This window comes from Falco naumanni, chromosome 10 (assembly GCF_017639655.2).
Source record: "Falco naumanni isolate bFalNau1 chromosome 10, bFalNau1.pat, whole genome shotgun sequence".
Lineage (NCBI taxonomy): Eukaryota > Metazoa > Chordata > Aves > Falconiformes > Falconidae > Falco > Falco naumanni.
In genome coordinates this window covers 22,380,972-22,394,172 of record NC_054063.1, presented here as the reverse complement: position 1 = coordinate 22,394,172, position 13,201 = coordinate 22,380,972, and the positions used below count along the sequence as shown (strand labels likewise).

The 13,201-nt window shown below is 52.0% G+C and overlaps 1 protein-coding gene across 1 annotated transcript; it reads right to left on the bottom strand.

Moving 5' to 3' along the window:
• Positions 1–53: 53 nt before the first annotated feature.
• On the bottom strand, positions 54–12,646 carry FNDC11 (fibronectin type III domain containing 11). Its single transcript, XM_040608902.1, has 3 exons — positions 12,462–12,646; positions 12,007–12,124; positions 54–2,396 (listed from the first exon to the last, which is right to left on the bottom strand). The coding sequence occupies exons 1-3, from the start codon at positions 12,644–12,646 to the stop codon at positions 1,443–1,445; spliced, it is 1,257 nt and encodes a 418-aa protein (XP_040464836.1). The 3' UTR covers positions 54–1,442.
• Positions 12,647–13,201: the final 555 nt, after the last annotated feature.

Here is a 13,201-nt window from a genome sequence, read left to right as displayed (position 1 = left end):
TGGCAGCATGGTGCACAGGGTATCTGTCTGATCACAGCCTCTATGTTTTCCACAGCTCACAGAAGAAAGTATTTTTGCAGGGCACAAATGTCAGTTAATCCAACAAGATCATTTCCTTGGCACTGACTAGAGCTTGAGGCCAAGCTGAACAAGGGGAACCTGCGCACGCAGCAGGTGGTGTGCCAGGCATCAGCCTGAGATAATCGGAGCGGTTGTAGCCATTGCCCTGTGTCCTGCTCGGACTGGCAGTGAAATTACAGACATCCAGAACTAGGAAACCTCTCCTTGGCTCTAGCTGGCCAAGGAGAAGCCCACTGGACTGTTTTTGAGGATTTGGACAGATCTGTATAGGACAATCAATTTACTGCAATAAATTGTTGGGATTTTTTAAAATGGAAACGAAATGTTAAGTGTCATGAAGTGTAAATTAAGGAACTCTAAATGTGGCAGGTTTTTATCTTTTGTATGTCTGTGACTGGCAGCAAACCTCAGATGACGTTTTGGATACAAATATTTTTACCTGCTTCTACCGTTTATAAGAATGAACCTCAACATTCCTTTTTTGATACTTAAGCCATAATTGTAAAAATTATTTGAATTTATTTAAATAATAAATTTTATTACTAAAAGATCTGTTTATGTGATGGTTTGACTAGAATCTGTGTGGGGATGGCTACATTTGGACTGAACTAAATGGTAAAAAGAAAATTAGCATTAACTGCAGTACATGGCTAAAAAGATTGTTTTCTTCATATCGGTGGTGTAGATGTATTACCCTTCCCCATTTGTTGTAGGGTTTTAGGGGTTTCTTGGGCTTTTTTTGTTTTGTTGTTGTTGTTTGTTGTTCTGTTTTATTTAATCAGAGTGATCTTTTCCTGCACTGTAGGGGAGTGAGGATGAAATCATGCTTAGGTAGCTGTAAGGCACAGGGTATAGAGGGTGAGAGGAATCAGAGATGGAGATAAGCTGGGGTGACAAATTTGAAGAGCTTAGGATTTAGTTCAGGTGTTTTAGAGGAAGAACATGGCAGGGCGAGGCATAACTTGTGGTAAAAAAACTGCAACTTGCAACATCATTGCAAGAAGCTGGCACGGGGCATGTTGCGGTGGATGAAAAGCACTGGATGATGGCGATGCTGTGCTATCCCTGTGCTTTGCATCTGAGGCGTCCTGCAAGACTGCCTGCTTCCAGCTGCTCCCGCCTGTGGGTTCTGGCAGTGGGAAGTGAGTGCTGAGTCTGGAATGCTGCCCAAGGATGGTATTTTGTGTGAGAAATTTGGAATGGGTTACTGTTAACCTGGAAATATTTGGGGAAGGCGCTTGTAAAATTGTTGAAAACAAATCGAGTCCAGTTTTACGCATAATGTTTTAAAATAAGGTTTACTTTTTCTCATTTGTCTTTTTGTAATGGATAAAATGAGAAAACTGTTCTTCTGTGCCATGTCATCCTTTTGGTATCCAAGCACTTCTGTCTGCATCTCCAACAGCATCAGTTTGTGTCGTCAATGTAATGCTGTCGTGCCATCTTTCAAAAACAAGAGTGTGAGTGTTTGATCTTCTGATGAGGAAAGTGTATGAACTGCCAGGCTGCAAGTCCCGGACTACACACGTGTTGGAGGTGACTACCTGAATCCTACCATATCCCACTTCTGCCTGACTCCCACCTGTCAGTAGCCTCACGTGCAGTTCATATCGTTCAAGGTGTGACTTTTGATCTTCGGCAAACCACTTGAGTGTGGCCCAGTCCTTGTGTGCAAATGATTCATTTCGATCAAAAATCAGTGGCATCTTGGTACGGAGAGAAACCCTAATGTTGGGAAGCATAGTACCTCTGAGATCTACTTGTGACACCATCGGGTGCTTGACATGGAGCTTTCCCGGCACTTGCAAGGAAGTGAGAGTTTCCATATACTCAGAGAGCTTGGACAGCCTCTGCATAATCATGTCCCACCGGGAAAGAAAAGTTACAGTGTCATAAGTCTCTACGTAATGGCTCAGCTCCTCCCGACCTCGTTCCAGTTGTTCTAAGAGCTCAGTTAGAAGCGACAGCTGGATTTCAGTCTGGGTTTTTCCCACCTTCTTCATCCTCTGGAATTGCCTGGGGTCTATTAGTTGCAAGATGTTAGTGCGATGCATCACTTGGTTCTGTTCTGTCACGGTCACGTGTTTGGGCTCAATATCTAAGTAAAAGTAACATTTGCTCAGAAGCTCAGCTTTTTTCCGGTGGTGCTGGAGGTGGTGCAGGCTCAGGGTGGAGTTCAGGAACTGCAGAACAAAGCTGCTCCTTTCTGAGTACTGCTCCCAGCTGGCATTGTCTTGTGCTTCACTGTGTGTGGTACTGTCCAAACTGGTTTCAAATTCATTCGAAATCACAGCCATGATTCCAAAGCTCAGGTGCTGTGTAAGAAAGCAGCAATAATAACATTAAGAATCAGAGGAAAAGCAGCTGGGAGGGAGTATAATCATGACTGTGACTCTTCTCTTAATTAAAGCTTAGCTTATAAATTTATAGATGCAAAAGAACTCTTAGACTAGATGTAGTACCAGAGGAATTTTCCTTTACAGTTGTATGCTTTCGAATGTTTTGTATAGTCTACTTCTATATATTCCAACCAACTAGTTTCCTTCTACACCCCCACCCCCCGAGAGGTTCTACTTCTGCTTAATAGATTCAGAATGTCAGGAACTGTTCTCTGGTATACTCTGCCAAAATTTCTCCCTATCTTATTATCTTCTGTTTCATTCTAATTAGATGCCTTTGTACTCCTGTAAGCAATTTCTTTCCATTCTTCTACATCTCTGGAGATGTCTGTTTTTCTCTCTTTGTAATCTGCCAGGCTGCCAAGGTTTGAGACCCATTGTCTAAGCCCATTCCTACAGCTATATAATCACCTTGGTGATTATATATTAATTTATATAATATATATGACTTTATATAATATATATTAATACATAATAAATTAACCCTCTGCCCCCTAGGCGAGCTGGTATCCAGCAGGCAGAACCATGAATGCCCCAAGTGCCACCTCACAACAGCTTTCAAGAGGAACGCTAGCGTTTTCCCTTGTACCTCCACCTTTCACAGTGGATTGACAGTTGTAACCTGACAATGTTTTCAGTGATGTATTGCTTTCCCTTCCTCTGTTTTTAATTTACATCATCACCTTGGACCACGATATCTACTTGCTTTCTTGTAGAGCACTGTTAGTCTATAAACAACATACAGTAAGAGAATGAAACACACGTAAAGCACCTATGAACAGGTAACAGTTCACTGGAAGGAAGGTGTTTAGGTAGTGGTCCTTTGCAACTGTATCTGCTGTCTTAGTCTTAGCTGCTTCATTTACTGGCAAAGATGTGCCCTGGGTGGTGGTGCCCACTGAGCCAAGGTGGAAGGTATTTCTTTATTCTACTTTAGCTGAAGTACCTGTGGCTCATGCAGCTTACCTATCATAAACAGAAATTAGTTAAATGCCTGTGCCTCCCTGTTGTTGGTGACATTGTAATGAGAACCCAGCTTGACGCTGAGAATGTGGCTTTCATAAGCTGAACACACTGGATTTGAAAAAGAAAGAAATACGAATTCTGAGAGGAAGATTCTGTGATCCCAGTTAGACTGCGATGATGCCATCTAGCAACAGGTAACTTTCCTCATTCTATGTAATTTCCTGGTTATAATTATTTAAGTTCTTGTAGTATCTAGCTGGGATATTTTAATTCTTACATGTCTTGTAGAAGCTAGATGGTGATATCTAGTTGACAAAGCCATTTTTCTTAGCCTCATTTTCCATAAATACATAACAGAACTAATAACACTTCCTCATAGGAATTTCAAGTGTTTGTAAACCTTTCAGATGTCTGGCCCCTAGCTGCACTGCAATTTATTCATTTGCAGCAACTTTGTTTCCAAGAGAGCTGTCAACTTAAAAAACAGGCTGTATTTCCTTTCCACTTTTTTCTTTCCACAAAAAAAAAACACCTAAACCAAAGCACAGTGCCAGTTCCTGGCATCCCCGTATGGAGTGCAACAGGGACAGCACATGCACCAGGTTACATTACCCCGCTTTCAGAGTGATTTGGCTCTGTAGAGCAGTCTGTTTGCCCACAGACAGAGCTGTGATTGTGCTTGTTTTCCCTTTCTGTTTTTTATATCCCATTTTTTTCGTGCCAGAGACGGCTGTTTTCCCAGTAGCACTGCTACATTTGCAGCCTGGGAGGCTGCAGTTGCCCAGGCTGGGGGCTGCGTAGCCCTGGGCTCACCCAGGCCAGGGCTTGGAGGGAGTGGAAGGGGGCACCCATGGGAGCTGGAGCCACCCCAACACCTTCCCGGTGGCTCAAACCCAGCCCTGTATCCCAGGCCTGCAGCCTCCTCAAGCTGCCCTGGGCTGGGGGCCAAGGCCTGGCCCCTCTGGCAAAAGCCAAGCCCGGAAGGCCCCAGATTGCCTTGCCCAGCACCAACCCAGCTTGCCAGGCCCTGGGGAGCTCCATCCAGCAGCACAGGGCTGGCCCTGCCTGCAGCCCAGCTCTGCCTGCGGCCCTGCCTGCAGCCCAGCTCTGCCTGCAGCCCTGCCTGGCCCTGCCTGTGGCCCTGCCTGCAGCCCAGCTCTGCCTGCAGCCCTGCCTGGCCCTGCCTGTGGCCCTGCCTGCAGCCCAGCTCTGCCTGCAGCCCTGCCTGGCCCTGCCTGTGGCCCTGCCTGCAGCCCAGCTCTGCCTGCAGCCCAGCCTGGCCCTGCCTGCAGCCCGGTTCTCTCTGCAGCCCAGCCCGGCCCTGCCTGCAGCCCGGCCCTGCCTGCGGCCCTGCCCGGCCCTGCCTGCGGCCCACCCCCGCTCTACCACCGGGGGGCCCGGCCACCCGCAGCCGCGCAGGCCGCGGCGGTTGCCATGGCGGTGCTCCTGGCACTCGGGGCCGGGGTCCCCGCCTGCCCTGCCAGCGCCCTGCCCCGGGCGGCCCGGGCAAGCCTCAGGAGGGGGCTGCAGCGCCTTGGTCGGCCGCGGGGGCCGGTGCCTGGTACCCACCGCCCAGCTGTGCCCCGGCTGGCGGGGCTGTGGCACCCCCCAACCCCTCCCCCAAGCCCCCGCTTTACACCGCCATGCTTGTTGCTCGGGTTGTGGGGCCATGCCCCAGTTACCGGTGGGACAAAAATAATTTGTACTTAACCCTCCATGAATCTCAGCAACCCACCTCTCAGCCGCCCCTCCTTCTCCCTGCGGTCCCTGGGGAAGCGCAGTACCGCGGCTCCCTGCGGGGTCCGTAGCACCGGGCCGGCCTCGAGGGGAGATGGCCGCCGCTGTGTGGAGAGGAGCACGGCCGTGCCCTCCCCTGCCCGCTTAACTGGTGGCGCCTGGGGTTGTACTGACGCGGTGACAAGGGTGGCTTACAGGGAGCCAGCACACAATGCCCAGCTGCTGTGGTCACAGTGGGCGCATCCCCCGCTGCCAGGCACGGGAGGGGGAGGGGCCGCTGCAAACCCTGGGCTGGCATCGCCCACCTGGAGGTGTGAGAAGGCCCTGTCCCCCACCCCGGGCCCTGTCCCCACCCCGGGCTCTGTCGCCAACCCTGAGCTCTGTCGCCAACCCCGAGCTCTGTCGCCAACCCCGGGCTCTGTCGCCAACTCTGGACTCTGTCCCCCACCCCGGGCTCTGTCCCCCACCCCGGGCCCTGTCCCCCACCCCGGGCTCTGTCGCCAACCCTGAGCTCTGTCGCCAGCCCTGAGCTCTGTCGCCAACCCCGGGCTCTGTTGCCAACTCTGGACTCTGTCCCCCACCCCAGTCTCTGTCCCCCACCCCGGGCTCTGTCCCCCATCCCAGGCTGTGTCTCCCGCCCCAGGGCTGTTTCCCATTGTACCGGAGGCCATGGAGGAGAAGAGCAGAGGGGCCAGGGGCTGTGTGGGTCCCCCTTGGCAGGCACATTGTGGTCTCACTCCCTTCTTGTGCCTTTGCTGTTGTGTCGGTGCTGTGGGAGTGCTAAGCTGACGAAAGGACCGTGTTCTGAGGACCACATGGTTTCTGATCGTTGGGGCACTCAAAACACAATTTCCAAAGCTCTGCCTCCCTGTGTGTGACATTCCCGCTGCTCCTCCAGTGTGCTTCACCTCTGCTCCGTGGAGCTAGGTAGCAACGTCAGTGTTTTCTGAGCCCCGCTCCAAGGCCAAGGAGCCTGACTGAGCTGTTCACTGCAGCAGGTGGAGAGCTCTGTTCCCTCTGCAGAGCCCGGGCCTCAGCAGCAAACTGCGGGGGCACGGCCTCGAGCCAGGGGTCCTGGCGGACAGATGAAGTAGCTAAGGCAGGACAGCCAGAAAATGGTAAATACTAGCTCAGAGCCAGGTGCAGTGAGCGCAGCACGGAGCAGAAAAGCCTGCCCCGTCCTGGAAAACCTTAAGGTTGTGGTGGCACCTTGCAAAGTGGCTGCTGTGAAGTGCTGTGCTGGCACGGGGCTGCCCTGTTCCGCACACCCACAGGCACCTCACTGGGGTTTTGAGTTGCTGGGTGTAGGTACACCTCTGCCTCTGGTGCTTAGTATCCTAACAGCCCCAGTTATCCACGCTGTTCCAAACAACACATCCATTTCTGGGAGCAGGATTGTGAATGACCCTGCGCTGAATTCCTGAGCATTAGGGCATCAGCAGCAGCACCCCACTGCTGCTCTGCCTGGGACCTGCTCTGAGCCCAGTGCGGGGCGGATCTGGGATATCCACAGGTAATGCTTCAGCTCTGCTCATCACCGCTTTGCAGATGTTAATATTTGCCCAGGAAAGCACAGGTGGTTCTGGGGTATTAATGGGATTTGCTGGGCTTTATGGCGTGCTGTGGGGTGAGGGTACTTTTGCTTTTTGAGAGTGAATCTTACACTCTGGTGCTTTGCTCTCCACTGTGAGACTGAGGCTGTTTCACAAAGTGTCAGGAGTTTTGTTAACTTAAACACATAACCCTTATTAAAGAGCTGTGTTGAAATAGGATATAAACTACTTCATGAAATGCAGCAAACTTCCTTTTGGGTAGGAAGGGATTTTCCTGCTCTGCTTTGCTGCAGGACCCGACTGGCCAGTCAGCTGTTTTATTGTGGAGACTGGCTCGTCTGGTTCACAGTGGGAAGCTCAATACCATGACCGGTATGTTCATCAGCAAACCAGACAGACATCCTGCGCGTAAAGGTGCCTTCATACTCCCTGCAATTAAATCTTTGGGTCAGGGCTTAGCCTTAATGCTGCCTTGTACGCTTAGCTGGTGCATCTCTGCTAAGCTTTTTAATTGAATGATGGGTAAGATCCATATCCTGCTTGAACATCAAGGGAGGAGGCGATATGTCATTTTAAGAAATCAATGCATCTTCTCAAGGCAGCTGGAGCTTACCATTTCACTTCACAGCTGCCAAGAGATTAACTATACAATTGTCAGGTGTGATTCTGTAACAGACAAGGAAGATAACAAATATGAGTGAAAGAAGGTTGACAGCCTTGCTTGGGGGGGAGGGCTAGCAGAGGTCAGTATTTGGTTATAATGCCAAGTTTCTGCAGGAAATGAGTGTTCATGCTCATGCCATGGATCCCAGTCCTGTCGTTCGGGCTGTGTGTGCTGGGAACTGGACCTGTCCTTTTCTCTTGGCCTTAGGGGTCTGAGGGCTTAAGGACATAAGAAGAGTCCTGTGGAGGTCCAGCTAATCTCACCTCCTATTCCAGCCACAGCCTGTGCCAGTTCCCTTGGGAGAAGTTCGAAGCAATGCTTGCACTTTGTGTCCATGTCCCATGATTTCTGACGGTGTGATGGTGCTTTGTATTTAATGGCTCTCAGTGGAGAGCATGTCTGCTTTCAGGGCCATTCAGGGTGTTCCTGTACCCCAGAACTGACCTGGAAAAGGTGGAGGGAGAAGATGAAAGTATGGCACAGCTGAGCCCTGTGCAAAGGCTGAGCTTCCCATGCAGCAAAGGTGAAGTCCTGGGCTTAACAAGCTTTGCTCCTCATTTTGGCAGGGTCGGGATGTCACCCCAGCAGTTTCTGTGAGCACGGCATGGTGCGTGTTTGAAATGGGATTTATTGGTGGAGTTGTGCAAAGACTTTTGCACTGAGTTTGCTTGTGCTTCTCATTGTCGGAAATGCTAATCTTCTTCCCAAATTTTGCATAGAAAAATGGAATCCCTTTGGCTGCCCCTATCCTGAACGGCTGGCCAAGCTTTTGATTTTAGGAACATGAGCATAAACCTGCTCCGTTCAGTTTCAGTCTGCAGCTGAAATTTTACTGTTTTCAGTGCTTTTCATCAAGGATCAATTAAATTATAGGATTTTACAGCACTCTATGAATCTCTTTGATTTAATACAAATGTGTTTGAAGCATTCAACACCACATACCCCTCTTTTCCCCCCTCATCAGCTGAGCTGTCTCTGTAGTAGAGCTGACAGCCGTCGTCTGCCACGTTTGTCACTCTGCCCTGTCTTCCTGCCCGCAGCATCAAAATAAAGAACTTGTTAGTCCTGTCTTTGAGATCAAGATATAAGCAGACAATTGATTTTCCTCCCTCTTCTCATTAGTAAGCTCTGACACTTAATAAAACATATATTTCCACTCTTAGGGTAAGAAAAACATCCAGATAGTGCCTGTCAGAGAGAGCTGGGAGCGGGAATTCATCTTTATGGAAAATCAATAGCTGGAACAGAGAAATTGGCAGAACCCAAATTAAAAGTCGCTGGCAATTTCTGTCTTCATATTTCATGTCTGCTGCATGTCTGAAACAATAATTTGCTGCAAAGGAAGCTACTGAGGCACAGGGGAGAGCACGGACTTTGTGCCTGGTTCTGCTGCTGCTTCCAGATGGGCCCTTGCAGGTGACAGTGGCTGTCGGGTGGGCTCGGTTTGGAGCAGCTCTTTGGGCAGTGCCTGGTTCAAGGTGGCCCCTGTCCTGGGGACCGAGAGCTGTTCAACACAGACCTGTCTGTTAGAGCTTGTGTCGATCGCCACCGCTGCCATTGCTGGCAGCGCTGTCATAAAAGTCTCCCATTACCACCTCTTCCAGAGTTCCTGGCTGTGTCCCTGCATCCCTAGATAGTGCCCATAACTTGCCATGCTTGCCTGGCTCCGTGGGAGCTGGACTTTCAGAGCAGGGCTGCCCACCAGCCGGCTGCACTGAGCTGCTTCAAACCCCATTATCACAAGGGGTGTGACTAATTCACTCCGTGCTTGCTCCCAGTTTCGCTGGTGCCTCACATAACTGAAATAAATTACACATTTGAGATATATCCCAAATCCACACATTGTGAACTCGCTTTGCCCATCAGGTTGTCATACAGAAGGCTCACTTTGAGAAGGAAGAGGGTTGTAAGTTTTCTACTTTTTCTGTTGTAATTTTTTTCATCTGGCAGTTGGGAACTGCTCTCCTGGGATGCAAAAGTCCCAGCTGGACCAGGCCAGGGAGGAGTTAATTGCATCCCCAAGGCAGCAATTATCTCCAGCTCATTATACCCACTAATGAAACCCTAGGAGGGAGCCCCCCAGCCTGGACCTGCTGGAGTTTGAGGTAGCTGTTTGCCTACAGCAGGCCAAGAATTTTGTGGGTTTGGAGGCTGGTCTGGGCCAAAAGTCCTCCCGGTTCTGTGCCCAGCCCAGAGACCTGCTGCGTGCAGGGCTGAGCGCTCGGGATTTCCTCAGGCAAGGGAAAGGGAGCCTTCGTCTGTTAGCTCTTCTCCCCTCCTCTGTTGAATGTTTGATGGTTGCACAGCCCGGACAGGTCTTGGCAGCACCAAAGGGGAGTCCAAGGGCAGATGCACCCTTGTTTCTCCAGCAGTGACATTAGTGTAAACACCCCGACGTGAGAGGTGAGAGCTCATCTGAGCTGTGGGCTACAGCAGCGGTTGGTTTACCAATGACCCAGCTCAGGACCAATGACCCAGCCCAGGACTGATGATCCAGCTCAGGAAGATGGAGCAGGGTCATGGAAGCTCCTTCATCTTGCTTGGAAGCTCATCAAAAGCCCGTTCAGATATCCCTGTGTTGTGCTGCACTTTGCAAGACAGACATCCTTGAGCATAAGTTCAAGGCAGGCTGTCGTGTCCCAGATCCCACAAGATGTCCCTTGCTGGCAGGTTCATCCGAGCAGCGAGTGTGCATCCCCCTTTTTCCAGGCAAGCTTCCCAAAGGGGTCATGTTTACTTGGATGTGGGACAGAGAGAGAAGATGGGGAAGTCAAAACGTGCTGAGCCCGCACCCTGGTCCCCTGGTTGTCACCTGGTACCGGTGCCCGCTGGGGGCTGCGGCTGGCGGGGAGCAGAACCGGGCTGATGCCAGGGTGCAGCACTCCCAGGGAGCTGGGTGTCCGCCCTCCCTGAGGCTTGGGACATGAAAGCAGCTCCGAGGCTCGAGCATTCATCCTGCTGGGAACATGGTGACCAGCACCTTTATTTAGTACCAGTGGGCAGAGCATGGCAGGCAGAGCTGGAGCCTGCATCCTGTGATTTACCGCTTGGCTGGCTGGCTCGTGCTCCCTTCCATCGCTCAGGGCTGGCGTGTTAATCTGCAGCACCAACGTGCTGGATAAATCAGCCCAAAGCGCTTGTTCCCACAGCTGCCCCTAAGCAAGGGAGGGGCTGCAAACCCCCAGGGCATGAGCAAGGCAGGGGCATTTATTTCTTGCCATTGAAGGCTACAGTTGTTTTGGGAACATTTGTGTTCCCCCAGCACAGAGGCAGTACTGGGGCATTTCTGTGTTACAAGGAGGAGCTGAGGCCCACAGTGAGATAACAACCTGTTTGGGCTTGTGGAAGAGGGGAAGTAAACCCTGCACAGCCAGTTTAGTGTCCCTCACTGACATCCAGAAAGCTTTTCAGAGTAGGAATGAGCATCTTTCACATGACCGCAGGTGCTGGCCTTTCCTGGGTTAAAACAGGAGGGACTGTGGGGCTAGATCCACGCAGAGGGAGCTTAGAGCAGCGCTGCTGGGTCAGGCTTTGCTGCTGCTCACAAGGATGCTCGCCCCGGGGGCCTCATCTAGCCCTGATGCTGGGGCAGGGGGCTGTGGCACTGCATGGCGGTGGTCCTTGGGGTTGATCCGAGGGGGCTGGTGGGGAGGACCAGAGCAGGGGGGTTGCTCTGGGAATACTGACAGCCCCTGGCTCAGATGGCAGGACAGCAAGGGTGAAGTCATGCCTGTGTCAGCTCATCCATCTCCACCGCTCCCAGGCTGCTCCCGGGGGAAGCGCAGTCTTTGGCAGTTCTGAGTAGGGTTGGAGGCGGATGCAATTCTGGAGAACAAGATTCCCTTGCAAAACCTGTAGGAAAAAAAAATATTAAAGTTCTTGGCTGAGAACCTTGTTTAAAGATCTTATCTCTGGCAGAGGAAATAAGGTCTTAATTCCCTCCCTTGCTGCTTGCCTCCCAGTGTGTCTTCGCAAGCGCTGGGTCCCCAGAGGAGCGCAGGCCATTAACTCTGCCAGGAAATGAGCTGGAGAGAAGTGGCTTTTGTTCGTGGAACGGAGATTGACCTGAAGCAGCTCCGGGTGAAGCTGCTGCCTTTGCCACGTGCGGTCCCTACTGCGGGGAGAGGCAGGTGGAACGTGCGTGGGATGGGCACCCCGCATCCTGTGCAGCTCCACAAATGTGCCGTCGAGGCAGATCGCAGGCAAAAATTATATTTGGCTTTCTGACTTGGCCATCTTTCTTTTCTGAAGCCTTGGTTGGAATCAGGAGGGGGTTTGGGTGATGTTGCTCTCCCTGCTCCATCCCCTGCGTCCCCCGGGCAGGGCTGGCACCCCTGGGGCTGCAGAAGGAAGGATGGGGTGGCCATGGCTGTCCTGTGCACACTGGGGGCTGTGCTGCTCCCGCCCAAGCTGGCGCTGGAGAGCTGTTGGGATGCTGTGTGTGATGGGGTAAAAGGTACTTCGTGACAGCTCGATGCCACCCATGGATGGCTTTATCCGCCGTGCAGCACTGGGGCTGAAGTGTCCCTGTGCCAAGGACCCCCATGACTGTCCTGCAGCCAAAGAGGGGGACAGAGGGTGAGGAAGGTCCACCTTTCTGCCTCACACTACGGTGGCCGGTGGGGAGAGCGGAGCCCCCACTCAACAGAGTGCCGGCTCTCATACCCTCACGTTTCATCGTCACCTCCACCCGCACAAAGAGCCTCGGCTGAGTCATCTCCTGGCTAAATGGAGTGTGTGGGCTTACCGCAGCTTTAGCTGTTCATCCTCTGCTTTGCTGGAGCCTGACACAGGGTAAAATAGAGCTATTCATCAATGTGGAGGTGAGGCAGATGAATGTCCTGTACCAATAAACCCGGCCTTGCTCTCCTCCTACCAGGTCGAGCAGCTGGTGTCTTGCTGTGGTCCAGCGAGGACTGCTTAAGTGGCTGCTGCTGGAGGCGCTCGGGAAATCTTAAAAGAAATATGGACTTATGTTTTGCACCGAGTGACTTAGTGCTCTTGCTGTAAAACACGGCGCCAGAGCCTCTGTGGAAAGGAGGCTCTCGAAAATGTTCCTACCGTGTATGAAAGCAGGGAGGGAGAGCGAAGCCGATGGCGGCGGCACCCCACCTCTGCTCGCTGGTGTTAAATCCGTCCGGGGTGAGGTTGGTGCTTGCCCAACTGGCACTGGAGACCACAGCTGGCCTCATGGTCATGGTGGCTGCCATGCCCTTGCCCTGCTGCCTGGCCATGGCCTTCGCCATGTGCAGCTCTACCCTGGCACGTGCCACCACCTGGTCCCCACGGAGCGGCGGGGCAGGGGATGGCTGGTGCTAGGGTGCTTTTGTCAGCTATCAAGTACTTGAAGCGTCTTTGTGGTGCTCAGCAGCCCTCTTTGCATACAAAATAGCAGGTCTCCAGAGAGCAAAGCTGCAGTGAAACATTTCTCCTGGTGACTGACACCAAGCTCTCTCTGCTAATGATGTTAAAAGCTTTTTGGCTGCTGGTTGTGCCGTGCGGTCACCTGCCCTTACCAGCTTCTCACCTGCAGCGTGGCAGCACACGTGCAAGGTGGCCCGAGCTCACCCTCAAGCTCCTCCTGGCTTTCATCTTTATTATGTTTACGAGCTAACGAGTGCTGGGGGCCGTGGGAGCTCACAGGGAGTGCTGGGGGCCGTGGGAGCTCACAGGGCATGGTATGTGTCTGGTCACGGAGAAGTACGTGATGCCATGACCCTGGAGGTGGGCAAAACTATCCTTGTCACTGGTGCAGCTTAAAACAGAGCGAAGCCATGAGAGCAGAAGGAGCCTGACTGGAG